Source organism: Chelonoidis abingdonii, chromosome 6 (genome assembly GCF_003597395.2).
Source record: "Chelonoidis abingdonii isolate Lonesome George chromosome 6, CheloAbing_2.0, whole genome shotgun sequence".
Lineage (NCBI taxonomy): Eukaryota > Metazoa > Chordata > Testudines > Testudinidae > Chelonoidis > Chelonoidis abingdonii.
Window position 1 is genome coordinate 1,806,038 of NC_133774.1, and position 14,587 is coordinate 1,820,624.

Here is a 14,587-nt window from a genome sequence, read left to right on the forward strand (position 1 = left end):
AGCTTCTTGCCCTGAACAAGTCTGCTCCAAGGGAGAGGAGGCTCCCCAGAGTCCTGACTGGCTTTGTGGGGAGCAGTTCCAGAGCATCGCCCAGGGGCTCTGTGACAACCAGCAACCCCTGTCGTCAGGCTGCCGGGAGCCCCAGCACCCTGAGAACATGGAGCTGCAGGAGAGTACCCACACCAGGAGGGCTGGGGTGATGGAGTGGGGCCGGCTGGCAGGTGCAGGCCAGTTTCAGAGCCCAGCCAGGCTATGCTACACAGCCTGTTTGATCTAGAGTCACCAGGGCCCAGCCACGCTGCACGGGCTGAGACAGCCTCACCTGCCCAGCAGGGCTGCAGGGGCCTGCGCGCTCATCTTTGGGATCTGCCCACAAGCAGCTCTCCCATCTGCGCAGGCTAGAGACTGGGCAATGGCTGGAGCTGACTCCCGGACGGGCTAACGCGCAGGGTGATATTCTCCAGAGGCCTGCCTGCATCTCCCGGGCACAACAGCAACACAGGGCGTGTCCCGCATTCAGGGGGGCCAGGGTCCCCAGGCGAGTGACGGGGCAGCAGCTCCTCCCAGCCAGCTGCTGGGCCCCGGGAAACGCCCGCACCCATGGAAACGCCCGCACCCTGGGAAATGCCTGTGCCCAGGGAAACGCCTGCGCCCAGGGAAACGCCCGCACCCATGGAAACGCCCGCACCCTGGGAAACGCCCGTGCCCCAGCACTGAGTTTACACATGCTGCAACAGCTGCTCTGGGTTAGGTTTGCTTGTGAGTGTATCATGGGCCTGCAGAGGGCGCTCCCAACCCACTGCCCCACCTCCCCGCATCGCTCCCCCCACCACCCCATAGCTCTGGGGAGTCCCTGGGGCCCTGGAGGGGCAGGACGGCCAGGCTGTCGGTGAAGCCCAAGGAGGCTCTGCCCCCTGCTCCCCACCTTACCCTCTGCAGGCGGAAGGTGCGTGTGACCAGGCCCGTGGTTGTCCAGGTGTTGCTGAGTGTCACCGTGAAGTCCCCGTACACCTGCTCATCCTCCGGCCAGTACTGCTCACACTTTGTCTGTTAACAGCAGGCGACCCCTGAGCATTGACAAACCCGCACTCTGCACCCCCCACCCTCCGCTAGGGCTGTGCTGGGGAGTGGGGAGGGGAGCCCCTGGCAGGGAACGACCCTGGCCTGGCCTCTGGGGCTGGGCTTGTGGGGCCTGCTGTGGCATGGCCGTGCCAGGACACCAGCCATGGGAAATGTCTGGCATCACCACAGTGATACCGGTGCTCTCTCCACTGCACACTCCTGTGATCCCACCGTACTCCGCCCGGCGTGCAGGCCAGCCTCCTCACAGCTCCCCGCCATGCAGAGAGTGGGAAGGGGAATGGCCCCATCCCCTTCCCATCCATGGGCACAGGGATCACCCCATGCCAGGCCCAAGGATCGCTGACCCCTGACTGGCAGGCAGACGTGCTGGTGCTGGGAAGTTGTATGGAATTTCTTCCCCTCTCCCCGCAGTTGCCCGGCCAGAGGCACTGGCTTTCTCCACCCCGGCTCCAGCTCTCCGCCCAGGACCTGGGTTCCTCTCAGTGCACCAGTCCCTTAGCCTCCCCTCTGTTGCTGGTCCATGTAGGACTCTCCGCCTCTCATGTCTCTGCTCAGCTCCCCGTTGGTGCTCCAAGACAGGGCTCCCTCCTGGAGTGCGTCTCACCTTGGGCTGGCCTTCCCCTCCCACGTGGGGAGAGCTATGCACCAGCGAAAGCAGCAGCCTGGGTCCCAGTGGCCTGGCTGAGGCCCCGAATGAGCGTGGACCCCAGCTAGGAGGGGTGGGGCTGTTTGAGGACCTGGGCCCCAAAGGAAGCTGGGTTCTCTACCTTGTTCTGCTCCACCAGACCCGTTAACATCACAATGGCCGAGGTCTTCTCCTGCCAGATCATCTGCCAGAAATCCACCACGGTGCCAGGCAGCGGGCCTGGGCAGAGGAACATAGCACGTCAGTACCTGTCCTAGGGCTCAGGGAGGGACTGAGGGGGTGCGCCACCACCTACCCTGGAAGCTGCCATGCTAACGGACCAGGAAGCCCAGTCACACTGCCCATGGCCTGTCCCCTGAGGACTCCAGCTCAGAGCAATGCAGAGCAGCGCGGCAGCCCAGAGAGCACAGTGCCTGAGGTCAGAGGTGCCAGGTGTGACGAACTGGGACTGTTCTTACTGTGGGCTGTGAATGCTGAGTGAGGGGTGTTGGCCTGAGAGGACGATCTGCACTGGGAGATGGGAGACTGGCTGGAGTGAGGATATCTGAGCATGTAACCTGAGAACCCAGGAAGGGGTTAGAGGACAGGTGACACCTCTGCCCAGGAAGCTGAACAAAGGCTGGAGAGTGAGAGAGTTTCAGGAGCCGGCTGGGGAATGGAGGGAAGGACAGACAGGGCTCTGACCCCCCAAGGGGGCTGTGATGCTCCTGGGACCCCAAGATGGACCTAATTGGGGAGGATCCTGTTGTCTGTGCCTGCAAGACCTGTCTGGGACTGTGTTCCTGTCGTCCAAATAAACCTTCTGCTTTACTGGCTGGCTGAGAGTCACGGTGAATCACAGGAAGCCGGGGGTGCAGGGCCCTGACTAGGGCCCAGTGTGTGGGCTGGGCACAAGCAGGGCAGGGGGTAGGATGAGCCAGGCACCGGGGCGGGAAGGGAGGTGTCAAGGCAGGTGCTGCTCTGAGCTGTCTCCCACAGTCCAGTGACCAAAGGGGAAAGCACCGTCTCTGTAGTAGCACGTGATTTGGCTCAGAGCTCAATGTCAGGTCGATCCCATGGGCCAGGGGGCCTCACGCTGGGGTGTCTCCTATCTGCACGGGAGCTTGGAGACCCGGACCCAAGCACTGCACAGAGCCAGGGGCTGCAGGAGGTGGCATCTGGAGGGAGAAACTCCCAGCACTTTCACTGACTAGCCCTGTGAGCCCCTGGGCACGTAGGAGCAGCCTGCGCCTGTCTGCACGTATCTGCGCCTGTCTACACACCTATCTTTGCACCTGACTGTGCCAGTGTGTGCCTGTCTGCACGCCTGTCTGAGCCTGTCTGTGCCTGTCTACATGCCTGTCTGCATGCGTCTGTGCCTGTCTGCATGCCTGTCTGTGCCTGTCTACGTGCCTGTCTGCGCCTGTCTTGGCGCCTGTCTGCGCTAATCTGTGCGCCTGTCTGCTGTTAAAAGGGATCAGGGCTCTGGCCGCACAGTCAGGGCAGGAGCGGTTCAGTCTCTGTTGCTTAGTGCATCGCCCTCCCTCTCCTCCAAACTCCTCCGGAGCCTTCCAGCTGCAGTGCTGTAGCTGCTGATGCCCGGTCACCCTGCTGAGCAGACCATGACTGGGATAGAGGGGCTCAGACAGAGGCCCCTACTCACCCCGTCTCAGAACCCAGGAGCAGGGCCATGGCCCCTGGAAGAGAGCGGCTGCATGCCCTTTTTGTGCACGAGAGGTGATAAGCCTGTGGAACTCACTGCTACAAGGTATCACTGAGCGGCAGTCAGCCCGGGCTCACTGCGGCGCGGAGAGTGAGAACCGCCAGCATTGCCTCTGAGAGGATAACGCCATAGCAGGGTCTAACACCTGCTGCCTTTGACACGAGCCAGCCCCAGTGGAAGCAGGTTAGGAAGAGACGTCTCCTGTGGCTGGCCACTGCAGAACTGGCCACTGGGCATTGTCCACTGCAAGAGGTAGGAGCCCAGGCTAGATGGGCCCTGGACTAGGCTGGCTGGCAGCCATATGCCAGCTCCACATGTGTCATAAATAGATAGCTAAGGGTTAATGTTTCTTTTACCTGTAAAGGGTTAACAAAGGGAACCAAACACCTGACCAGAGGACCAATCAGGAAACTGGATTTTTCAAAGTGAGGGAGGGAACTTCTGGGTGTTGCATTCAAGGAGTTTAAGTACAGTATCGCCCAGGATAACCCAGGGAGGGAGAGCTGGGGGATGAGATAAAGAGGAGACAAGGGGAGGAGGTTGTTTTCCCTTTGGTGGGAGACTCAGAGTCTCTGAGTCTTGGGGGTCTCTCCAGAGAAGGTTTGGGGAGACCAGAAGGGGGCCAAAACCCTGGAAATTTTGGATGGTGGCAGCGAGATCAGGTCCAAGCTGGTAATAAGCTTGGGGGAGTTTCATGCTAAGCACCCAGATTTTGGAAGGGCCAGCCCTGGCTGGCCGTGGTGCCTGGGTTACAGGCTCTCAGTGCGGAGCTAATGAGATTCTCCAAGCTTCCCCTGCCCGTATCTGGCATCCTCAGGGGGAAATGTCTCCAAATGTGTAAGCGCAGTCCATGCAGGCTGCCTTAATTAGATTACCCCATCATTGGAAAAATCCCCATTTCCCCTTGACTGGACACTCTCTGTGAGAGATGCTGCCCACTCGGTGCAATCCCTGAGGGCCCCGTTGTGCAGCCGCGCCCAGTACCCATGTACTGGACGCAGGGCTGAGGGAGGATGGCTGCATTCAGAGCAAGGGAGGGTTTGTTCCTGTGGTGCCAGGAAGTGGGCTGCCCCGGTCCCCGGAACCTCCCTCTGCCCCCCTTGTCCCTCGCCATGGAGCAGCACAGTTGCGGCCGTCGCTGCCTGGGACCTACAAATCGACGTAGCTGGTCGTTGATGTATATCAGTCTCCCCGGGCTGGTCGATGCAAGCACCCACACGGCAGTGATCGTCTGAAAGAAAGGGGGGCCGATCACTGACCAGACACAAGCCCAGTGAAAGGGCAGAGCCACCTGCCCATGCGCCAGACAGACAGACAGACATGGCCAGGCCCACAGCCCGGAGCCAGGCCCCTAGCGACGCCAGGCCAGCTCTGCCGTTGTGACGAAGTGGGGCTGTCTTAATGTTTCCTCGAAATACTGTGGGGGGCCTTTCAGTTTCTGAACGACCTCTGTCTCCGGCAACAATGGCCAGGCCTCCCCCCTGCAAGGGGATGCCTAAAGTTGGAGACAGATCAGGTGACCTCCCTGGCCCGGGAATAGGAACTGAGGCAGAGGAGGAGGGGCTGGAGGTGTTTCAGTCTGGAGCTGGCTGGGACACAGAAGTGACGCAGAGCGTCGGGTCTGGCTCACTGCCCCCCAGAATAGGACCAGGCGAGGGGGTCCGGTTTGCTATATCTACAAGCTCTGTTTTAGACACCTGTTCCTGTCATCAAATAAACCCTTGGGTACGCTGCTGAGAGTCACTCTGACTGCAAAGGGGGTGCAGGACCCTGGGCTCCCAGGACCCACTGGGGTGGGCTACTGTGGGAAGCGCACGGAGGGGTAGAGAGCCTGATGTGCTCCAAGGAGAGACCCAGGAGGTGAAGACATGTGAGCTTCTTGCCCTGAACAAGTCTGCTCCAAGGGACAGGAGGCTCCCCAAAGTCCTGACTGGCTTGGTGGGGAGCAGTTCCAGAGCATCGCCCGGGGACTCCGTGACAGCAAGTCCCATAGCCTCTCTGTGCCTCAGTTCCCCACCTGCACAATGGGGACAGCAGCCCTGCCCACCACACAGGGCAGCCACCTCTGGCAGGGGAGGTGGCAGCTGCTTAGATACATTGCAAATCTACATCGGGTAAGCATGAAGAGAGACTCATACGTGCAAGGAAAGGAGCTGGTGGGGGAATGTCGGGGGCAGAACAGAATTATCAGAGTCGATATCTGATCAGTACGGCAGGTCGACCCCCTGACTCTGGGGAAATGTGCGTGAGATCTAGAACGACCACGAGAGGTGAAGGGCTCCATGTTACGCAGCAGCCATATATGGCACCTCCAGCAACACAGGGCCCTCAGCACCGCATGGGGCTCAGCATGGACTTGGAGGGGAGAGCGAGCCCCACGGAGTCACCCACCTGCTCCCTGCTGCACAGCACCCCCTAGTGCCAAGCCAGGGCATTGCACTCAGCACTCACTCCTAACGGAGAGCACCCCACTGAGTCACCTGCCCCGCTCCCCACTGCACCTAGGTTTCCTTGGCAGTCTCCCATCTGCAGCAGCACCCAGGCCCAGCATTGCCTGGCTTCTGTGCTCCACTGGGATCCCAGCCCAGGTAGCCTGGCTGCAGCGTCTCCTTTGTAAAACGAAGTGTTTGCACACTGCTCAGCAAAGATGCGAGAAGAGGCTCTGCTCACATGGGATGACACTCTTGTAGCGGTTCTTGGCCTGGTTGCAGGGCTCCTTGCCGGTATGGCCTGGGTGCAGTAAACCTGAGACCAGTTTCTGCAGGGGAAGAGAAGGGACTTAGGTAAGAGATGCCCAGTTGCCAGCCCTATTGGCACAGGGGCCAGCCTGAGGGCACCACACCCGCCAGGGCACTGGGGCCAGAGCGTGACCCAGGCGACCAGCGCAGCTCAGCTAGCATGGCTGATAGAGGCTTGTCTTCACGGTGGAGTCATTCCAGAATAGGGTCAAGCGCTACAGCTGTATAGCTTCAGCTAGTCTGGAACAGCGCCCCATGTTGCTGGGACATGTGTATATATATATCCATTAATGTGTAATAGCCTATTAAGGCCCAGTGTAAATGAAGTATGCTCAACATAAGTACATACATTACGTGTTAACAACAAAAAGAAAAACTAATGACGTCACAAAGTAAATTGTAAATGAAGGCTTCACACATTGGCAATTTAAAGTTGTTTATTAATCAAAACCCAGTTTAAATATGGTGCGGTATTTGCGAACTCCCCGCACCTTGTAATTAAAATAAACCTCAGCTAACCATCGGAACTTCTAACTACGAACTCAGGGGCAGAATTCTTGGGGTATAAATGTAAAGTATGGAAGGTTTATTTTGTAAGCAATAAAAAGTACGTAAAGTATTATATACCAGCACTGCCTGCTACTCATCCCGTAAACAGGCCCCTGATGCAGGTCCAACAGAGTGGCCACTCTGGAATCAGAGTATCCCAGGGGGAACATTTCCCCATGTAGACATGCCATACAGCTCTGCTGCAGCGTAGTGAGACTGGAATGTGCAGTGAGTTCTGGCACCAACCTGGTACTCCGCATTGCGCCCTGCTGGGGGCCGTTCAGGATTTGCATCATCCTCTGTGCCCTCCTCCTCCATTTCCGCTCTCTTAAACCGCTTCAGAGACTCCAGCAGTTCAGCCACCGGGATCTGCGTGCGCAGCTTGCTTGCACCTGCTGGGATCCAGAAACCAGGGGTTAGCCTGTCCCTGGGGCCTGGCTGCAAGGCGCTGGAGCTCTGCCATTCAGACTGGGCTGGGGTCACCAACCCTGCCAGCCAGGGCCCCCAAATCCCTGGGAGGGTGTCAGCACCCCCTGCCAGCCAGGGCCCCCCATCCCTGTGTGGGTGTCACCCCCTGCCAGCCAGAACCCCCCAATCCCTGGGAGGGTGTCAGCACCCCCTGCCAGCCAGGGCCCCCCATCCCTGTGTGGGTGTCACCCCCTGCCAGCCAGAACCCCCCAATCCCTGGGAGGGTGTCAGCACCCCCTGCCAGCCCCAATCCCTGTTGAGGTGTACCCCGGGCCCAGCCATGGCCCCTGTCCGTATGCGAGGTGCCGCCCCGCCAAGCGAGCCAGGCCCTCCAGATCCCTGGGAAGGTTGTCAGCGACCCCGCCACCAGGGCCCCTGTCCGTGAAGGTGTCACGCCCCGCCAACCAGGCCCCCAATCCTGGGAGGGGTCATCACCCCCTTCCTGGCAGTGGTCCCCTGTCCCGTTGGGTGGTGCACCCCACGCCAGCCTCCGATTCCACTTCCTAAAACGAAGTATCGGATCACCCCCTTTTGCCAGGTCCTTGTCCCTGTGCGGATGTCACCCCACCAGCCAGGGGCCCCCCAATCCCTGGAGAGGGTCAGGCCATGCGCGCTTCGTGGCCAGGTCCCTGTCCCTGTGTGGTGCCACCCCCACCACCAGGGCCCCCATCCTGGAGGTGTCAGCATCCGCCGCCAGGTCAGGGACCCCTGTCCTCCTCCCACTGCCAGTTGCAGGCCCGTGGCCCAGGAGGCGAGACCTTCCCTTCCAGCCAGGCCCCCAGCCTCTGTAAGGCGCATCCCCTCGCCCACCGGCCAGGGAAGCGCATTAGAGCCCTCGGACTGCACTGAATGCCACACTCCAGACGGGCCAGATTGCCTCCAGCTCCACCACCCCTCCCGCTTCCTTCAGGGGATTTGCCCATTGCTCTTTGTGGCATCTGAGCGTCCGCTCTTCCTGCAGATTACGAAGGTTGGACCGGAGATGAGCGCGAGAGCCAGGAGAGGGGAGAGCATATCCCCCTGAACGCCCGGAAGCGCCCCAGCTTGCCCGTGCTTCTCCTGGGCCTGCAGGCCCACAGGCAGCCCAGCTACAAGCCCTTGCTGTCAATGGCTTGGATCAGCCTGCCCGTCCAGGGAGAGTACACCTCAGCGCCAGCTAGCAGCGCTCCTGCCCTTGCTCAGAGCCGCCCCCACTGCCCGAAGCCTCACCCCAGTTGTGTTATTGTTGTCGTGGGACAGACTCTTGTTTACGTATGGAGCAACTGATCGGTATTAGGGTGATGCCGCCGTTTGGGTGCTTGATTAGCTTCTGTGTGGAAGCAAATGGCTGCTCCAAGGATTGCAGCTCTCATGCTCCAGTATTTCTTCCGTAAACTGCTTGCCCACAAGAATAACACACTGCGACGAGGTGGCGAGGGAGTATCCTGCCATCTTGTGCTCGCACAGGTGATATCTCGCGACTGCATAATGAGGAGAAAGTCCAGGAACTAGTGACTCTTGATTTGGTGTCTCGCTGGAGTGGTGAAGTCAGCGACTAACTGAGATGTTCCTGAGACTGGTATGACTCGTTCACATGTCCCACACAGGTGAGATCCTCTGCGATCCGGACTGTAGAAACAGCCATAAATTGAGCAATGACAGTGGAGGATCCATTAACCTCCGAACTATAATTCCGAAGCAAAACCTGCTTCCCAGCAAGTCAGTCTTTTGCTCTGGGCGCCTGATACTTATATTGCTGCTGAGTTGACGTTTGTCCAGGATTCAGAAAGTTTCAGCAAGATCAAAGCAAGTGTGCAGCTGTCGTCCCATCATTAGAAAGGCTGAGGCCTTTCGAGCATTTTTGAGATGTTTTCTGCGTAGGATAATAAGAATATGTCCCAGACGCTTCTTGAATGGATAATAGTCCCTGCCAATTCCAAAGCTTGTTCATGTCTGCACAAATCTTTCAGCTAATCCATTGTGGATGGATGATATAGTACTGAAGTGATGTGGTGTATCCCGTTTCCTTCATAAACTTTGACACTCCTGAGAGTGAACTGCGTCTGTTGTCATCACAAGTTTTCGACAGACCGATAACGACAAAGATCTCTCATGGTTTGATACGTACTCTCTGCATATGACTGCATATAAGAGGACTTCTGGCCATTAGAATGGGATCACACCCCAAGAACATACTTCCTTCAAGGTGCGTGAACAACTGAATACGTGCCAATGTTTTCAGGCTAGATCTCATGGATGTAGGTTGTACCCCGGGGTGATTCCTCACACCCTGACATACATACAGCTCTGTGCCTTCTCTTCAATAGCACTGTCAATCAGCCACCAAAAATAGCTGCTCTCAATATCCTTCTTGCGCACATTCCACAGTGACGGAATGTAGCCGTTCTAACATCTGTGATCTCATGGTTGTGGAATAATGACACTTCCCCCACAACAGAACAACCAGATTGACGATAACTCCGTTCCTCCCAGAACATATAGTACAGGTCGCTGAGACCAGAGAGGTTTTGTCAGTGTCTATGCATCACCCAGGTCCAATAATTAGACATACTGGGTTCACGCGAGTTGTTTCTTTATTCTAGAGCCAGCTAGTGTATTCTCACCTGTTCAAGTAAAAGATTCCTTCTGGCGAATTCTCGATGCTTACTGGCAAAACAGGCCTTGAAGACATCCACTGCCATCAGAGGTTTCCGACATATTGTTTCAATGTTTGTGCGCGGAAGCAACAATGCCCACCATTGGCATAGACTAGCACTAATGGAATGCATTGTGGTGACAAAATTTAGCAGGGTCGAGTCATGAGTAGAATTCAAAATTCAACCGAACAGGTACTGATGAAACTTCGAATTCAAAAACAGTCTAAGCTCACGTTCGATTTGCCTAGTAGTTTGCTTTGGTAGAGCGTGAAGCAAAAGCAAAGGTCTCTCTTCTCCGAGGACATACATGTGACATGACTGCTCCCACTCCATAGGACGCATCGCAGCAACTGTTAGGTAAAAAAAAAGATGAAAAATCAAAAAAAAAAAAAAAAGTGATGTCAACGTTTTTCAGCAAATTTAGCAATGCTCCTTACCTTTGTTAATGCAACTCCACAGGCTTCAGTCACAACCAGGCTTGTTCTGCCCAGCGAAGTTCTGAACGTGGTTTTAGCAGCCTGTCCACTACTCACTTAACTTCACGTAGTACCCACATGGCACAGCTTCTCATTTTCAGCACTGTTTGTTGCTTTAAGTGGAAGATGCTGTAGTTTTTAATACACAGTCTTGGAGACCAGCGACGCTGCTACGTTGTCCAGTTCCATGCATATAGGTTTTCCGCTCAACAACTGGGTTACCTAGTATTCATGTGAGCCCACTGACCAAAGACAAAACCTTGGAATGGCTCTCTTCTTGTGAGAAATATCTCCTTGTCATCCTGTGTCGCATCATCTAGTATGCCAGATTTCCTTTTTTTTGGTGGGCCAGACCACAGACCTCTTTTTCTTTTGTTTACAGGCACACTCAGTGTGTCCCTTTTTGCCACAGTGTCGACACATCAGGTCCTTACACCAGCATTCTGATGCCTGGTGACCCAGCTTACCACAGCAGTAACATTCTTGACTCTGCACAGTTTTGTGGGTAGGTTCTTGTGACACTTTTTGCACCCTAGGGGATGCACCAATGGATTGTGCCTCCTTTGTAGCCAGTTCCATGGAGACAACAATATCAACAGCCTTCTGTAATGTAAGCTGAGCCTCTGTCAGTAGGCGCTTTCGTATAGCTTCACTGGGCAGGACACACACTAACCTGTCATGCAGGGCATCATTTAACATCTCCTTAAATTCACCGTGTTCTGCTAGCTTTCTCAGAGTTGCTACAAATTGTACAACTGTTTCATCTTCTTTCTGGTCTCTTTTGTGGAACCGATATCTTTCAGCAATTACCACTGGTTCTGGAGAAAAATGGGACCTCAGGATTTCCACAATGTCACTGCAAGATTTAGTCTCTGGCTTAACAGGGTGTAGTAAGCTGCGTAGCAGGGAGTAGGTCTTAGCCCCTACAACACTTAAGAATATTGGCACCTTCTTCTCTTCTGTAATGTCATTTGCAATAACAAAAAGCTCAAAATGCTCAATATATACAGGCCATTGCACTACAGTGTCCTCAAAAGGTTCCAGTGGCCCTGTAAGTGTAGCCATGGTTTTAGTTTCAGCCAGTTCTCACGCCCTTCCGGCAGCAAACAAGATTTGTTTGTTTGTTTTTGTACCTTAACTTCTACCGCCTTCTGTTGCTGGGACAGCACAGGGATCCCACCCTCGTCGCCAGGTTGTTATATCCTTGGGGCAGCAGTTTAGGAAGAAATCACTGGAGCCAGAGAGCTGCAAACCTTGGAGCAGCCATTGCTTGCCACACACAGAGCTAACAACAGCCACCCAAACTGGCTGGGCTATCCCCTAATAATCCGACTCAGTTGCTATAGCAACACAAGATTCTATTACCATGACAACCAAATACACAACACTCGGGCCCCACTATGCAGGGTACCGGGCTAGGCCAGCTCCCCGGAGTTGCCTGGGCCTTCGGGTGGCTGTGGCTCTGCTGCCCAGGCAGGGGCGCGCTGGGCAGGCCAGGCCGCTGGGGAGCCGTGCCCAGGGAGGGGCTGTACTTTGTGAATTAAGTCGCTCTGGTGCTGCTGAAAGCAGCCAGCTCACAGCCCTGCAGCCCAACTGGCAGCCTTGTTCATGCCCAGCTCCGCAAAACACGCATCCCCCCCAGCTCCTGCCAATGTGCCCTGACCCTGACCCACCGGGGCCACCCTTAGGGCTAATGGGGCAGTCGGACTGCATGGCTGTTCAGCCCTTGGCCACTGCACTGAGACAGCCAGCAAGGGGCAGATCCGTGTCCTCTGGGACGGCTGGTTGGGGATGTCACTGTCGGTGCATTAGACAGGGCTTCATTTGTGTCAGGGCTTGCCAGGCTTGGGCCCGTCACCTCTGGGCCTGGCAGGGCTGAGCCCCAGCATCCCTGGGCCTGGCAGTTCGTAGCCCTGGCACCTCCGGGCCTGGCAGTTCAGAGTCCTGGCACCCCTGAGCCAGACAGGGCTGAGCCCCGGCACCGCTGTGCCAGGCAGGGCTGAGCCCCAGCACCTCCGGGCCAGGCAGGGCTGAGCCCTGGCATCTCTGGGTTTGCCCCATCAGTTATGAAACCAAAAAAGTTGCTTAAGCCCTGGCACCACTTTCATTACAAATTAAACTCTGGCCCTAGGAAGTGGGCTGCTGGCACCCCCACTGGGTTTCCCACGCTGTGGGGAAGTCACTGACGGGCCAGGGACACCAGTGACTCGGTCACTTCCATCTGTGGCTGGCCTGGAGCTGCAGTTTATTCAATATCAGAGGCTCTGTTCCACTGCCCAGCCAGCAGTGCCGGGTGCTCTGTCCTCAGGCACATCAAGGCCTGTTACCAGGCCAACGACATGGGGCACCACCAGCAGGCATGTCTGGCTCAGCTATGGGCCAGGTGAAAAGAAACGTCCTGAGCCCAACACCTCTTAGCAGCTTTCCACAGAGTGACAGGGTCGAGGGACTCAGGGACACGCTACCCCAGGCACTACCTGTCACACCCCATGGGATTCGCCACCTGGCACTACCAGCCGTACAGCCAGAGGAGCCGAGCAGGAGCCGGTGCAGGATGGGACCCCTGGGGCCCACTAAGTCACACTGACCTGGTGAGCACGAACCACAGCAGCAGGGCCCCTGCGGCCAGCAGCACCAGCACCGGCACCGCCACAGCTAGCGCCAGGCCCCCGGGCTGGGGAGTCTGGGCCTCTCCTGCAAGCAACAGAACCAGAACCAGTTGGCATGTGGCAGACTCCTGCCTAGTCGCTGAGCCAGTCTGCATCTTGCAGGTCCCTGGGAGATCCACAGCATGCACAGTGTACTGCTGCCATGGGCTTCAGTCAGGCACAGAGCGTAGCTAGGTGCCCAGGACAGACACTGGCTATGGCAGGGACCCCCGGTGTGACCCGTACGGCCACTCCCAGCCCTTTGAGACTGGGTCCATGTCATTTCACAGTGATGCCCAGAGGCCCCAGCCAGGCTCCGGGCCCCATTACACTGGGTGCTGCACGCACACATGCAGGGAGGCAGCCCCTGCCCTGAAACGCTTGCACTGGAATAGACAAGGATGACGACAGGGAGAGGGGGAGAAGTGAAGTGATTTGCCCGAGGTCACACAGACAGTCCGTGGCAGAGCTGGGCCTAAACCCAGCTCAATCTGGGTGCCGGTGCAGCCCCTATCTGCTGGACTGCCCAGCACCATGTGACCCAGCACCACGCGACCCAGCGTGCAATGTGTCACCTTGGACCACACAGCCAGGCTGAAGCCAGTGCTGGGACTGGTGGTCTCTGTGGTATGACCATCAGACCAAGCCTGAGCACAGCACGCTGGGACGACTGGTCCCTGCGGGCAGCAGCTCCTTGTTCGAGGTGAAGGGGGGCTGCAATCTGCCCCTTTGTGCCCAGCCAAGTGGCCTTCAGGTTCCAGGTGATTTCCACACTGCTGGGTGCCCAGGCTAAGTGCCATGGTGGGGCTGGCTCTACCCACCCCTGGGGCGCTGACCTCATCTGCCAGGTTCGGGGGTGGGCCACCTGCCTCAGCATGGCGGAGCCGATTTGTCGGGGTCCAAGCTAGTTCTACTCTGCGGTAAAGGAGAGTTCCCAATAAAAGGAAGGGGACGGAGGGGATTTCTCCCTGGCACTGGGTCAAAGCCAAGCCACAACAGGCTGCTTACCAATGGAGAAGTCATAGCGCACACAGCTGGATTTCTCCATCTATGGAAGAGACAGAGAGGGATGAGTCCGAAGCAGCCATTTCTATCAATGCCTTGTGATCCCTGAGATAAGGGCTCCAGGCACGGATCGCTGCGTGCTTCACAAACATCACTTCTACGGCTGTCAAGCCATTAATCGTGCTGTTAAACAATAACAGAATACCATTTATTTAAATATTTTTGGATGTTTTCTACATTTTCAAATATATTGATTTCAATTACAACACAGAATACAAAGTGCTCACTTTATTTATTTTTAGTACAAATAATTGCACATTCAAAAAAATTTGTATTTTTCAATTCACCTCATACAAGTACTGTAGTGCAATCTCTTTATCATGAAAGTTAAACTTACAAATGTAGAATTATGTACAAAAAAACCTGCATTCAAAACCAAAACAATGTAAAACTCTAGATCCTGCAAGTCCACTCAGACCTACTTCTTGTTCAGCCAATTGCTCAGACAAACAAGTTTGTTTACATTTACAGGCGATAACGCTGCCCGCTTCTTGTCCACAATGTCACCTGAAAGTGAGAACAGGCGTTTGCATGGCACTGTTGCAGCTGGCATCGCAAGATATTTATGTGCCAGAT

The 14,587-nt window shown here is 56.2% G+C and overlaps 1 protein-coding gene and 1 long non-coding RNA gene across 2 annotated transcripts in view; both read right to left on the reverse strand.

Moving 5' to 3' along the window:
* LOC116828827 (receptor-type tyrosine-protein phosphatase U-like) overlaps window positions 1–2,979 on the reverse strand; it is a 59,972-nt gene extending 56,993 nt beyond the window's left edge. The window contains exons 1-2 of the mRNA XM_075066809.1: window positions 1,851–2,979; window positions 931–1,047 (exon numbers count right to left, since the gene is read on the reverse strand). Coding sequence (XP_074922910.1) covers window positions 931–1,047; window positions 1,851–1,964 — 231 coding nt within the window. The 5' untranslated portion in view covers window positions 1,965–2,979. The remainder of the gene's footprint in view (window positions 1–930; window positions 1,048–1,850) is intronic.
* Window positions 2,980–4,643: 1,664 nt separating this feature from the next.
* On the reverse strand, window positions 4,644–7,128 carry LOC142046960 (uncharacterized). Its single transcript, XR_012656046.1, has 3 exons — window positions 6,965–7,128; window positions 6,102–6,189; window positions 4,644–4,662 (listed from the first exon to the last, which is right to left on the reverse strand). It is a non-coding gene; the product is annotated as an uncharacterized LOC142046960 (long non-coding RNA).
* Window positions 7,129–14,587: the final 7,459 nt, after the last annotated feature.